This window comes from Pungitius pungitius, chromosome 11 (genome assembly GCF_949316345.1).
Source record: "Pungitius pungitius chromosome 11, fPunPun2.1, whole genome shotgun sequence".
Lineage (NCBI taxonomy): Eukaryota > Metazoa > Chordata > Actinopteri > Perciformes > Gasterosteidae > Pungitius > Pungitius pungitius.
This window is the reverse complement of record NC_084910.1, coordinates 12851526-12865863: the sequence shown is the minus strand read 5'-3', so window position 1 is coordinate 12865863 and position 14338 is coordinate 12851526. Positions and strand designations below refer to the sequence as shown.

At 41.3% G+C, this 14338-nt stretch overlaps 3 protein-coding genes across 4 annotated transcripts; 1 reads left to right on the top strand and 2 right to left on the bottom strand.

Moving 5' to 3' along the window:
- Positions 1–1775: 1775 nt before the first annotated feature.
- Positions 1776–4061, bottom strand: acbd7 (acyl-CoA binding domain containing 7). Its single transcript, XM_037454731.2, has 4 exons — positions 3904–4061; positions 2463–2580; positions 2311–2373; positions 1776–2203 (listed from the first exon to the last, which is right to left on the bottom strand). The coding sequence occupies exons 1-4, from the start codon at positions 3913–3915 to the stop codon at positions 2130–2132; spliced, it is 267 nt and encodes an 88-aa protein (XP_037310628.1). The 5' UTR covers positions 3916–4061; the 3' UTR covers positions 1776–2129.
- A 240-nt stretch (positions 4062–4301) lies between these two features.
- On the top strand, positions 4302–6394 carry rpp38 (ribonuclease P/MRP 38 subunit). 2 transcript variants are annotated; one of them, XM_037454348.2, is made up of 2 exons: positions 4302–4451; positions 4911–6394. In XM_037454348.2, the coding sequence occupies exon 2, from the start codon at positions 4918–4920 to the stop codon at positions 5755–5757; it is 840 nt and encodes a 279-aa protein (XP_037310245.2). In that variant the 5' UTR covers positions 4302–4451; positions 4911–4917; the 3' UTR covers positions 5758–6394. The 2 variants fall into 2 exon arrangements, with proteins under 2 accessions (XP_037310245.2, XP_037310246.2); XM_037454349.2 differs by having other exon boundaries at positions 4312–4451; positions 4889–6394.
- nmt2 (N-myristoyltransferase 2) lies at positions 6345–13954 on the bottom strand. The gene is made up of 12 exons (XM_037454347.2): positions 13711–13954; positions 13098–13215; positions 12134–12281; positions 11465–11583; positions 10905–10996; positions 10652–10768; positions 10376–10546; positions 10151–10259; positions 9883–10053; positions 9631–9798; positions 9255–9392; positions 6345–8922 (listed from the first exon to the last, which is right to left on the bottom strand). Exons 1-12 carry the CDS (start codon positions 13821–13823, stop codon positions 8902–8904), a joined length of 1485 nt encoding a protein of 494 aa, XP_037310244.1. The 5' UTR covers positions 13824–13954; the 3' UTR covers positions 6345–8901.
- Between the last annotated feature and the right edge of the window lie 384 nt (positions 13955–14338).

The following is a 14338-nucleotide window of genomic DNA, read 5'->3' as shown; positions in this document are numbered from 1 at the left end:
AAGAGGTTTTGCCTGGAGTAATCATTCCTCCTATTCATACAGTGTCATGATTTTCAGGCAGAGCGAACCCAGGCGCTGGAACCCAGAGAAATGACAGGCAAATTGTAGGAGAGAACAGGTTTATTGTTACTACGTGGCAGACAGGGACTTGGCTTTGATGAGGTCCGAACTTGAGGATGGTTGGCAGCGTGGCTGGAGGTGTTAACCCGGTTAGCGACAGAGGCTGCCGGCCTCCTAATACTGCTTAGCAGGAGGTCCCCACTGGCGTCACTCCGGAAGTGGTTTCCTGAGGCACGGGAACAATGGTTAGATTCAGTTAGAGGGTAAGGCAGGACAAGACGGCGCTTGGCTGGGACCTGGCATGTCAACGTTGAAGGACAACGAACTGACGTCAGCTTGAGGTTTTGCAGCTCCTTAAGAGGAGATGAGGTGACGAGGGTGATTGACTGCAGCTGGTGGGAATCAGGAGTAGAGTGGAGCAGAGCTGGCGGGGGAGGGGTCTGACAGGGGCACCATGACATACAGGTCATTAAGCAATCCCTGTCTACTGCGCTTACCAGAGGTGGGATCAAGTCACTGTTAGGCAAGTCACAAGCAAGTCTCAAGTCATTGCCCTCGAGTCCCGAGTCAAATCGAGTCAAAGACGAAGCAAGTCCCAAGTCGAGTCACGAGTCACAACTAACAAGTCTCAAGTCGAGTCACAAGTCGTACCATTTTAGTTTCGAGTCATTTCGAGTCATCTTATTATAGTGGGGACGGGGAACCCTGGGTGATGGTGCGCTGCCTCACAGACCTAGACTACGAAGGGAAGGGTAATGGTGGATCGACTGTGACTGTGTTATAGTACTGTAACGCTCACCCCAATGCTGCAGCGTAAACAAGGAGGCGATGACTGGCTTGCAACTCCGCTGCATTTATTTATATAAAACAACTCGACTTCGGTCACTGTTGGCCGTCACCACGCCGAACGAACACTTCCGCATACACGGCCCCCCAAAACTCGGGTTGTCTCGCGTAACTACAGCTGGTAACGGAGCATAACGTGAACACATGCAACATCTGCATAACTGATTAACTAATAACTTTAACTCAGCTCATTACACTACTTTAAAACGGACGTTGACATAATGTTGGCGAGGATTTCCATCGGAGTCTGAATCCGGGTTCAAAAATCCCGATTTTTGTAAGCATGAACGAGCTGTCTCGTTGATACGGTCAAATGGACTGCAGTGATTGGAAATCGTGCAGGCAGCGCGCGCTCTCTGCATACAGGTGGCGCATAATTTTTTGACAGATGCAGATAAACAGAGCGGCGCGGTGGTGTGAAAATGTTTCCCCCAGTTTTCATGAGAAGTAGCAAGTCTTCTCGAGTCAAAAGGTTGAGTCCAAGTCAAGTCACGAGTCATCGGTATTCAAGTCCAAGTCGAGTTGCAAGTCTGTGTACGTTTTGTCGAGTCTCAAGTCATCAAATTCATGACTCGAGTCTGACTCGAGTCCAAGTCACATGACTCGAGTCCACACCTCTGGCGCTTACAGTGCACAATGTGGAACGATGTCTACGGACGTCTAAGCAAAAGTACACTGAGCAGCCAGTTTATTAGGGACCATTAGCTAACAGATAATGTGGTCTAATATTACAATCCTACAAAAAACCATACCTTCATTTAGGTTGTAATGATCCTTGTTAGTTACTGTTACGGAGAGATGCAATGTGGAAGATGTGGTTTGTGTTGCTGTTGAATTGTATTATGTTATAAATACCCACAAAACAAAAACATTTTTCAGAGTTTTTATTTTCATGCTAGACAGTCTGTCCTGTACAGTAATCCAGCTGCATATCACAGTGCATGTGTATACAATATATTGCTGTGCAAATGGAGATTGCAAGAATCAACTACATAAATGAGATGATTAGCAATTAGAACGATTTTATATTTTAGTCCAAGGCTACATTTCACTTATTCAATTAATAATCTTTGATAAAAAAAAAATCATAGTCAATTTTAAATTCAACTTTATCCTATGTAATTATTGCCTCTGAACGCAGAAGGATACTTGTAAAGCTAAGGACATTTAAGTTTTTGAGTTATTTAGTCATTTTCCATTAATTCTCCCATTTATCGCGAGCCTTATATGCCATATTTGCTGACGACTTCCTTCGCAAGTGTAATGTAGGCTGACTCGGCATCGTCCTTGGACATTCCTGAAAGAGAAATATATATATATTCATATTTTTTAAAGTAATAAAAAGTATTCATTTGTTGCTTTTTTTGGCCACTTTTAAACCCAAACACATAACACACTTGATACCTTTTCTTGAGCTCCAGGCGTCCCACTTGGCTTTTCCTTTGAAATCCATCATTCCTGGTCGATCTATAATTGTGATGCACACAGAGAGAAGAACATGTTGAGAAGCCAGCGAACATTGCGTGGCTTTTACATATTCCTGCAGGAATTCATACCGGTGTTAATCTCTCCAACTGTTGCTTGCTTATAAAGTCCATACAGGTCCAGCAGCTCCTGATCCGTAGGCTTCGTCTTCACCTTCTTCACATCCTCTGCCATCTTCTCAAACTCTGCCTACGGATAGTAGACATTTTGAAATGAAATAATTCCTTGTATTTCAGAGCTCAGTTTGCACGTCTATATCTTGTTGTATCCTGCTCTTTCCCAAGACTGACAAATGAAACAGTTTTATGGTTCACCAAACGTCTGCAGAAATCACAGAATACGAGAATTTGAATATGTGCATATTAATCGGTTATAAACAACATTGAATAGGAAATCTGAGCATAGTATTCTAGTCATGCTGCAGAACTAGGGAGATCTATTGTTGCACAACTTGGAGATAAACAATGGCCTTTTATTCAAGGCTCTAGTGCTTTGGTGCCTATTTGAATAGCTTACTTCACAAAAGACCGTTGTAGCAGATATTTATAAACCATTGCACACCCTTTGCACAAACGGCAAAACATGGAATCCCTTAAATGTATAGTCTACACAGCAAATTTAGTTAAATTGACTCTGTGAGATTCAATTTTAACTCTAAGCTGCTGTTTATATTGTCCCAATCTTGTCAACGAAGTGTTAACAATTTAACTCGGAATAAGTGTCAAAATAAATCTTCCCAGTGTTGAATACAACGTTATTTAGCTGATGCTTTTATCAAACGCAACTTAAGTTCGCATTTTTTAAACATGGAGTTTACATTTTTGCCCAGGGAGCAATTCAGGGTTATGTGTATTGCTCAAGGACACTTTGACATGGAACATGGACCCAAGGTTCAAACCAACAACCATGTGGTTCCTGGCGCACCCTCACCAATCCTTGCGCCATATTACATGAAGTTAAACCTGATACCAAGAAGTGTGACACTGTACAGTTACATTTCAATCCTATCAAAGAGTTAGTTTAACTCTACTAAGTGTTGCAAATGAATCTGATCTTGACACTGGATAATGACTCCGACTCTTTCATACAATTGACTCTGAAAGAGTTGAATCTTTTTTCAAGTGTGATTTCAACTCTGCACTTCAACACTTTTGCCTGACACTGGTAAATTAACTGTAAGGATTTTGCTGTGTAGGAATGTCATCTCCTCGAGAGTATTTTTTTCTTTTTCCTGTAGCCTAATAATGAAATCTGCTTTTCTTGCTCATTCTTAAGGATTAGGTTCGTCTGACTGTAGTTGCAGAACCAGAGGAAGCATTGAGCCAGAATAAGATACATATTTTCCGCCTCGCTATTTTTACATCGAATCGCTCTACTGTCAAAGATGGATGACATTACATTCAGTATATTACGTGAATACGCTGTCGTTACAACCTTTATTTACTTCATAGCTATAACCCTACTTCGGTATACTGCCACTGACTTGAAGAGAAGAGCAGTAAATCATTTTACCCGATTAGACATTTTCGCAGATAGAACAACGTAGATCAGGTGAAAGTATTCCTCCCGTCGGCTGGATGTCTCTGATCACAGCGCCGCCGATGGATGCAATTCAATGTGCAGAGGAGAGGCCTGCAGAGCAGCTGGCAATCTGATTGGCTGCACCTTCACACACACACACACAGAGCGCGAGAGGGGGAGAGAAAGAATAAATAAAGAACCGCCTCGTAGGCGTGGTACTACCGTTGTCAACTAGTGAGGGGATCGAATTGTCATTTTTAAAAATAAAGAAATAACACAACAATAATGATTTATTAAAATTAAAAACATTAATACTTAAACTATATATTTATGAAATCATTGTTTCTGCCTTCATCGAATCCGTCGTCGCTGTCGTTAACGTTGCGCTACCGTGAATGCAGCTTTGCGCTGTTGACGTTGTTTTTAAATAAAGTTTGCTCAATTCAAACAAAATGGCAGCGCCCGGTAACCCACCCGTGTTGTTTGCCAAATAATGTGAACGCAGCTATTGAATTCATTTTCGCCGCATTAGAAATCAGGTAAAGGAACTAAATACCACTTCTTAGTCCGGTGTGTTGTTGAATTTTGGGATGTTTATGTTCAGAGCAGTCACCCGTTAAACCTTCCTACGGACACACTCGCAACAGAAGCACCACGTTATATCACGTTAGGTTGTAAATTGTAATTGTCTCTATTCTATTGATAATTATTACTTGTGTTGCCCAGCTTAGTTATTGGTGTGATATTGATGGAATACTTTATATACAAACATTTTATATAGTAATCCATTAACTTTTCTCATTAAACTGAAGTGGAGGTTAATTGTCAAGTATGGCCTTTCTGTCTTCATGTGTATGTATTCCTGCCTCCAGATGTGTATCTATTCTATTTTTAACGTATCGTTTATTTAAAAAAAACTTTATTAGTTATAAGAATTGCTTTGTGTTTTTATTAAACAGTTAAATAATTTCTACAGGCTTTTCTTTTGTTCATTTCAGAGGACGTATGGCAGGCACAGGAAAGCCGGTTAAAAAGGAAATCAAAAAGCATATTCCAGTCAAGACCTCCTTTACTTCACCTTTCACTTCAAAATGGGGCCCACTTCCACAAGAAGACATGCATTTCATCCTGAAAACCATCAAGGACAAGCTGGTTTCTGCTGGTCTTGAAAAAAAAGAGGTGAAAGTGTTTCGCCCGTGGAGAAAAAAGAAAGCCTTGAAACCTGCTGCCACAGCAGAACTTGTTCCCCATGTGACCCAGGACGGACAGGGACAGGATTCCCCCCAAAACGGCTGGACAGATGTGGCAGCGCGGAAACAATTGGCCATTGGCATCAACGAGGTCACCAAAGCCCTGGAGAGGAACGAGCTCAAACTGTTGCTCGTGTGCAAGTCCGTCAAGCCGGCGCACATGACGGATCATCTGATCGCACTGAGCGCGACGAGAGGTGTGCCGGCCTGCCAAGTGCCTCGTCTGAGCCAGAGCGTGTCCAAGCCGCTGGGTCTGAGAAGCGTCCTCGCCCTGGGATTCAGACGCTGTGCCTCCAGAGAAGGGGACGTATTCACTGACGCTGTTGAGGCCATTTCGCTCAGAGTGCCTGCATTAAATGTTGCATGGCTACAAGCGGCGGCACCCAGAGAAACCCCAGAGGACCACGTTGACATGGAAAAGGAGGAGGAGCGCGAGGTTGAAGAGAAGAAGGGCCGGAAAAGGAAACTTGAGTGTGATTCTGGGGAAGTCACTGCGTCTGCATCCTCCTGCACTCTGCAACCTCTCAAAGTGAAAAGAATTATTGCGAACCCGGCAAAGAACAGAAAAAAGTTGAAGACCAAGTCTGTCAAGTAAATCGGACTCTGTCTAGATATTATCAGGACCATTGCTGTTTGCTAGCTTTTAAAACCTAGAACCCCCCCGGCTCAAGAGGTGGGATCTACTGCAGTATCTCATTCACATAAAATCTCATATTGGGCAGATATTGATCGATTGTGTTCAAAGTTTGCGATGAATCAAAGCATGCTTGATAGGTCCACCATTGATTACATTGATAAAGATCTGAAACACTTTCATCTTTTGGTTTCAGCTTTTCTAAAATGAGGATCTGCAGCTTTTTCTTTTGAAATTGTATTGACTATCTTTAGGCTAGTTGGTAGTTGCAGTCCTACATTTAACAATGTGTCAACTACTTAATTTATTTTTTTCAATGGACAACCTTTTTTTACAGCGAGTAGATCGGTTTCCGTACTGAAACTGTGTGACTGGATGCGTCTTTCACGTTTTTTGGTAATATAAAACATTTAACATTAAACAGAAATTTAAAAAATGATGTTAGTTTATTTCACAGTTACACCCGGAATTAATGCACCCAATGGAAAATGCTAACTTTGTATTTCCATTGTCCCTGTTATGTTAAAAAGAAGTGCACTACTCTTGGACCTTTTTAAAGTGAGTTTATTCAAACAAATATCCATGCTGGTATAGCTGACGTGTGTGTTGAAACCGATTGTTATTTGCATGGGGTCATGTCAAAATGATGCTGGTACAAGTTCTTCTGCCTTTTCACAGCTTGCAATGGATTTGAATAAAAATATTGTTCAGTTAGAGAAAGCTGTAGTTTCAAAAGTAAACCCTCCTCTCACCCCAAAATCTTAATTAAAAAAAACTTTTAAATAAGGCAGGTAGTTGGGGTTCTCACTCAAGGGTGTAGCTAGTAACATCGATGCTAGAAATGATCACGGTAGCAAAACTGACATGCTAGAAGTTCATTCAAACAGCTACAGGCAACACATCCATGAGGCACACCAATGACTCAATAACCCAGTTTCATTGTTAGATTAACGCCAGTAACATTGGGTTTTGTCAATGCAACTCATTTGCCCTTTCCATGGTAAAAAAAAATAAAAATAAAATCTTTGAGCCCTAAAGCAATGACTAGATTGGTCACCCTTTGTTTCCTTATATAAAGGGATAAGAGGGAAATAACATCACACACAGGAAATGTACAACAAAAATGGCAGCAGCCTTTACCTCTTGAGTTATGCGGAGCCACATGAAAAGGAGCATCAGACACAAAGTAACAAACTTGGGAGCAAGACATTTCAAAAGCATTTGAACCTTTGAGTACAACAGCAGCACAGAATGAGCAATGGGACAACAGTTTTTCATCTTCAGATCTTCATCTTACTGATATATGACAACTAAGCCAAATCCTCAAAAATCGGTTATTTAACTGGAAAATTTGGGGAAATACTGGAAAGAAGTTGACTTATGTCTTTAAACATTTGGCAAAGTAAAACAAATATTAGGACCGCTAAAATGTTTTAGTTTAGCACTACGACAAAAGACCCACAGTATATATTTCAGACACAAATACAGTACGCTTAAAAAACAAAATCCAGATAAGTCAATAAAAAAAACAAAATGGACCTCAAACAGGAAAAGCTCAAATTTCAAATGTATGCAGTTACTGATACGGATTTATTCAGGGGCTGTGTGGACACGCTGTTAAATGACCACATCGACACTTTGAATAGTAAACTCAAATTGTCTTTGTTTTATTTGACTGAGAGTTTCACTAACAACACGTTAAACATTCTACTGCAGGGGAGGGAAGGTCTGCTTAAGGGCACCTGCTTTGCAAAGAAGTAACAAGCAATAGTTTCTATCGGAGGGGCAATCCCTAAATTAAGATAACTGACCATTGCTGCTTTAAACAAGACTTAAACGAGAACTTTTATTTTTTTAAATGATACAGCCTTGTTATAGTTGAATTGGTATTTGTTGTTGTCATCCCGGCTTGTAGCCCTCTGTCCTTTTATCAGCAGATCCTTTTTGCCTATTTAACATCATTACTGAACACACCACCATTCACATAACCCTGAGCTGCAGGAGTACCTCAGTGAACAGAACCAAACATGTGGTGCAGATGTTCTATCAAAACCTACTCCAGAAACTATTTTATAACATGAAAACTGTAAAAAACAAGGCTGTACCGCAACTCATCCATTTTGAAATATGAACCATTACAAGAAATAAGACCTTTTCGCATTTTAAAGGAACTCCAAAATTGTGCTTAATTGATGCAATACATTCTTCATAAAAAAACACGTTAAACCCACGTTATCTGAACAAACGAAGTGACATCTACACTATCTATGAGGAAAATACTTTGGATCAGCCCTCCCAAGCCCCAAACTCACACTACAGGAATAAATATGATCTTGCTTTAAATGTACAGGTAAGCGTATAATTTTAATTTAAAAAAAAAGAAAGAAAACAAACATGTATATCAATGCACCAGTTGGATGAGTCCTTCTATGAAGACATTGTTTTTTTTCCTGTCCCTAGACAGTGTTTGTGTTTCTTTGTGACCTGTAAATGCTTGAGGGGAAAACATGTTTTTACAAGTCAGCTATTACAGAAATATGTTCTTAACATTTCTAAATTCTACTGAGGCCCAAAACAGCCAGCAGAGAAATATTTGACCACAATGATATGAGAGAGAGATCTAACCATAACGCTTCAAATGCCTCCACGACCCTCTTTTACTGGAGTTACAGTGGGGCCACAACAACATTGATTGGTGTTGTGGGGATCTTAATAATTTACAGTCGGTTAATTTAATGACATGCCAGGCCCTTCTAGCAGAGGTGTCTGCTGACGAAGAAGAACTAAACAGAACTCACAATGTCACGGCATCCTCTTGTATGTCCAACTGGTATGATGTAAATGTGAGGGTGCATGTCAGGAGCGTTATACTGTACGAGTATCTCAGGCATAGCATGACTTCACATTCAAGATGTTGATGATTTAAGAGTTTTCTCTGAGAATGTTCTTGAACCGTCTCCAGGTTGGTTTTAATGTTGTTGTTGTTGTTGTTGTTCTCATTGTCTCGCTTGGGCTACCTGTGTGTCAGTATTCCAGGTTAGGAATAGCCAGAAGTCGATAACGACCATTTGATTAGTGTTTGTGCAGCAGCCACGAAGAGCCCTGCTACTGAAGGACAAGGCCAACCTGAAACAAAGAGGAAACTTGTGGTTAAAAGGGAGTTTTCACATGAATAGTTCAACTATTCTGTAAATCAGTCTACACATACATCCGAAGCCGACTGCACCAGATGTTGGAATAATGTCGGCGCTGAGCACAACATGCAGAAACCACTTGATTTACAAAGAAAAAAGGGACTTTTCACACAGACTTACTGAAGATTTGAAAATTGATGCAACCCAATGCAAATAAAAAAAATATTCATTTTGCAATACAGCAAATATCTTTATTCCTTTTCGCTTCACATCTTTTGTCTTTATCTGCATTGAATGTTCACTCAGCCAAATCATGCTGCTGACCTTATCAGGGTCCATAGGGGGACATTTCCAGTTGTAGAGGTAATACTGCAGATTTCCATCTCCTATGCCAAACTTGAGCTTCTCCAGGAACACCTTATTCTCCATTAGATCCAAGGCATTGAAAACATCAAAACCTTTCTGTTAAAAACAAAGAGAAAGCCATCCAATAAATAACATAATATAACAAAGTAATAAGAAAGTTTAACTTTAAACAGTGTTGAAGATATTTGGATTGTGCCCGTTTTTCATGTATTTGTAGCTCTAGAGTCTTCTTTCCATTTCCCTAAACTTAAAGTTGACTGACAGTACTACACAGCAGGTTCATTGTTGCTAGTGGCATGTGTTTTATAACAATCTACACAGAGTGTAACATTACCAGCTTGGCCAGGATCAGTGCATCATTCATTAAGTCCAGTAGTGGGGTTTGCGTATGAACGGTGTAAAAAGAGTAGGCGGCCTTCAGGCTCCTATGGAGAGGGTGATGCATCACAGTTGAGGGCAGAGTGTAGAAACTAGTGAAATCTGTGAGTACACCGCCGGCACCCTGAGAGGATAGAGGCAGAGCTGTTAACAGACAGAAAAATCAACAGTCGCAAGCATCTTGAGGATAGAAACTCATTCCAGATACCTCTACTACAAATGTATCAATTATGTTGTCCTGCGGCAAGAGCCAGTGAGCCACCTCCTCTTCTCCCATAGACGGTGCAAGCTGGAAACGTTGCAGGAATTTCTGTAGCAGTTCGGTGACCTGGCGGATGTCACGCCTCTCCATCGGCCGCAAACCTGGAGTCTTGGTGCTCTAAAGTGGGTTAAATAGCACAGGAGGAAAAGGTTCTAATAGGTTCCCGTCGTTAATAGGAATTGTAATGAAAGGCACAAGGCTGGCAGGTGTTTACATCTGGTAGTCTGTAGAGTTTCATGGTCCTTTGCAGCGTCATGTTCCTGCTAAGGTGGGAGAATTTTACTTCCACAAGTTTTCTGGGGTTCAAAGAACGATGCCAGTACCTGCCACAGACAGAAAAAAAGAGAAAAGCATTAGAAAAAGAGAGTTAAGGGATATTGGTTTTAAATTATTAACACTGTGTCATACGTGTTTCATGTTTGGATACTGCATTGCATACCTGCATGTGGACACAGGTTTAGGCAGCACTACTCCTGCCGTGTACACCGCCTGAAATATTCCTTCCATGTTCACCCTCCGTGTGATCTCTCTGATTAGCACTGGGGCAACGCGCTTTGAGCGCAGCTTCTTATGAACACACAAGAAGTTGATTTCAACCATCCTCTTCAGTCTAGATCAGCAGAAGGAAAGGAGGTGGTCATTACAGTGAAGGGGCCTCTTTTGACTCCCACCTCTGCCCTGCTTCAAATGTGTATCATCAGTGACGAATGCTCACGTGTCAAAGATGCGTATATCTGCAGGGATGGCGCTGATGAAACCAACAAGCTTCTTATTTGAGGACACTCGCACTCCACAATGCCACTGTGGTAACCAGCCGGGTGGACGCAGAGCCCTGAAGGGGGCGGGAAACCATCGGTGAGGGAGCAGATAGTGGATACAAATATATTTAGTTCATCTTTTTTGAGCATTTGAGTTAACATCAAAAATAAATAAATAAACAAGAACAACGCGAGACCTTAGAAGCTTACCATTTGAGAAAGTTTGGGGAATAATCAAATCGGAACATGTTGTCGTCGTCCTCCACATAGTTTTCATTTAACAATGTGTACAACTCCTTTAGCTAGAAAAGACACAGCAAACAGATTGTTTTTGTGCGTCATTTCTGTTAAACAAATCCAATTATCATTAGTCAACCATTGGAAAATATTTTGACTATTAAAGCAGAAATTGAAAAAATGTCCCACTTTTGGGAACACATTTGATCAGTTGCTCTTTACAATACAGTAATCTTGCAAGGCTAATCTAAGTCATCAATAAAATAATCTGCACATTAACAGTTTATTTAACTACAATTAAAAATTGTATTTGTTTTTAATAAAGCAATCACAAATTTGCCTCAGAGGGCTTTACAATCAGGGCACTTGTAACTGATCCTGTGCAAACTTCACATTGGCGAAAGACAAAAAACCCTGAAGAAACCTTAGGGAGAGCAACAGTGGAGGGTTCCCTCTCCTCAGATGGCAACAGACATCATGTGTACAGAATCAATAAAATAACATAACAGCTTAGTGTCAGACACAGTACTTACTACATCGGCATTGCTGAGATCCAAAGTGTCCCACATAAACCCTTGAGGTAAGGAATATGGCTCTTGTCTAATGTTTTCTTTGTCTGCTTCAATGGGCCCGTGACTTGTCACCACCTCGTCTGTAAAAAAAATAAGATAGATATATCATTTTTGAATTTTGCTCAAGTAACAGTAATCCTCAGTCAAACATAATTATCTTATATCTAACTAGCTGACATTTCTTTTAAAATATTTTGGGCCTGGGCTGTGTTTGGTCAGGAAAAAGCTCACGGCAGCAGCTCTCCTGCACAGTCTTGGCTCTTTGGCCAATCGTTTTTCATGGAGACAGCTACGAAGCAGCATGGCTGAACTCTTGCTGAACCCGTGCTGAACTTCACACCTGACATGCTCTTTGGGACAACGGCTTTGATGCAGCACATATCATGACTAAACAAGACCAGCAGATGGCACTGATGCAAAGGGCACAGTGTTCAAGCTACCCCAGCTGAGGTAACAATGTTCAAATTAGGGAAGCAAATTAAGTAAGTTCCCGAAATCAATCGGCAAACCTGATGATTAATTATAACTTGATTGTTGAGCGACAAACTATATTTTCAGCACAGATAAAATACAATAAAACCAAATAAACAATGCTTTTGCTCACTCTGTCCAAGTTACATAGGTACTTACTTAGCTTCGGCACAGGCTGGGTGTCCCAGAACTGGTACTTGTGCTTGTGCTTGGCAGCGTCATCAATACTCTTTGCTGGACCCTGGCAGGACAGCAGCTCCATTGCTCTTTGGATGTCCTGCAGCTTCTGAATTGGCAGGCCAGGGTTCTTCATGTAGAAAAGAGACATGTGTAAAAAAAAAAACGTTTTTTTAAAAGACTGTTCTGCATTCAAGTTAAAATAAAATATGAATGAACTTTTTCCAGCATTTATGACATGAAATGCAGCATCATTGAACACAGCTGCACAGTTTTATGAATATAACTAGAATTTGGCCATGGTGCATTGGTGCCAGTTTAAAGCATGTTGTTTGTCTGTGTAGATCCAGATAGAGGTCTTATTTATTTATTTATTAGGGAGGAAGTACGATTTTAATTAATCCTTTACGCAACCGTCCGACTTACACTGTCGTTTCAGTGTGCATTGAATTGCATCGTGTTTTGGGTTTTATTGATGTCTCAAGCTTTGCAGGTACGTGTCCACGTGACAGGTACCTGCAAAGATCAAAGACCTGCATCAAGTGTTGTATCTAAATGCTCAAGGTAGCACTCACTATTGAGGTTTCTCATAACTGGGATAAGGGCTGATGATGTGTACTTGGACAAGACATAACTGGAAATAGTAATGTCCATGGGAATGTTCTTAACATTTCAAGGTTGCTTCCACTAACAAATCCCTCCTTTAAATGAGGTTAATCAGGACAACTTTAGGTTAAATTGTATACAATTAACAGAGCAAGGTTGCTACATTCATACTTCTGGCAAACAAAAAGGGTTGGGTTGGTAGTGTGCAAGAAGACTTTTCAGCGTTTACCCTCAACTACTCCTGGCACCCGGTCTCCCATCAGCCTGGCAAGTGATCCCACTGGGTTAGTGTGTTATGGGGTTTTGTTTTTTTACATGTCTTTTCATTTCATCCTCGCACCTTTATCTCCTGAGAGTCAGAGGCTGAGTCAGATTTGGCTCCCCCCGAGCTGGGTTTCTCTTTCTTCCTCTTCTGCTTCTTCTTCTTCCTTTTGGCCCCCAGATCTCCCCCCGGACTCCTACCGATTTGAACACAAGCACACAGCACATCGTTAAACAGGGGGGGGGTGACGTCGTTTGACTCACACTCGTCTCTCGACCCACAGCCCTAGCAGCGCTGAGCTAACGTTAGCTACCATAGCAACGAATGACAGCTGAGCTAACGTTAGCCGAGCGTTAGCTAGCAAGCTAACGGTTCGTCCTAACGGTTGGCTGTCATCCTGTCATCCAATCAGTCACTCGCTGACAGTATACATTCGTACCTGAAGTCAGATGCGCTTACAAACTACAAACACGACAACACCGCAAAGGATCCAAATCATCTTCTCCCATGGTTATTAGCTGGAAACGAAGGCCTTTGTAGCAAACTGTTTCAGTTGGCTAACGTTAGCTAACTGCGCTAGCCATCCCCGAGCCGCGCACACACACACACACACACACGCACACAAACAGGCAGCGAACAAACACGCTGAAATAACGTTACTGCGTTGCCCGACCGGGCAGGCCGCCCTTACCCTTGCATATGCTCATTCTCCTCCTCGTTGTCCCCGTCTATCCCGCAAGTATCCTGGTCGTCCAGCTCCAGGCTCTGCTGACTGGCCGCGGATTCACTGTCCTCCGCCATCATAGAAAACGTGTTTAAAAAAAAAAAAAATTGTCACCCACCGTATATGATAAGAGATCACGGGCAAGAGGCGAGAGATGGAAACACAAAGAAAGTGCCGAAGGAAACCGCACCGCCTAGAGGCCAATGGAGGGAGAACAAGTCAAATAACGTTGTATTGTAACGTGGAAACGATCCAAATTGAACTGTTAATATTAACGCAACTGAGATCAGCCCCCGGTTATTCCATCAGTCGCTGTCTGCCTTGGATTTCGAATAAACTCAACTGTATAAAACAATACGCACCATGTGAGTACAGACAATATAACATCAGAGCTTAAAAACACAAATGATCTAATGTCTTATATAGTACTATATTTTGTTGATTCAAATTCCAAAACAAATGAATACTAATTAAATTACAAACAATGATTAATAGTTAATTTAAGGTGTAGGGGGCCTTGGGGTACATCTATGTGTATATAATTATATATTATATACAAAATATCTTTTCGTAAATAATGAGATGCTCACCATGT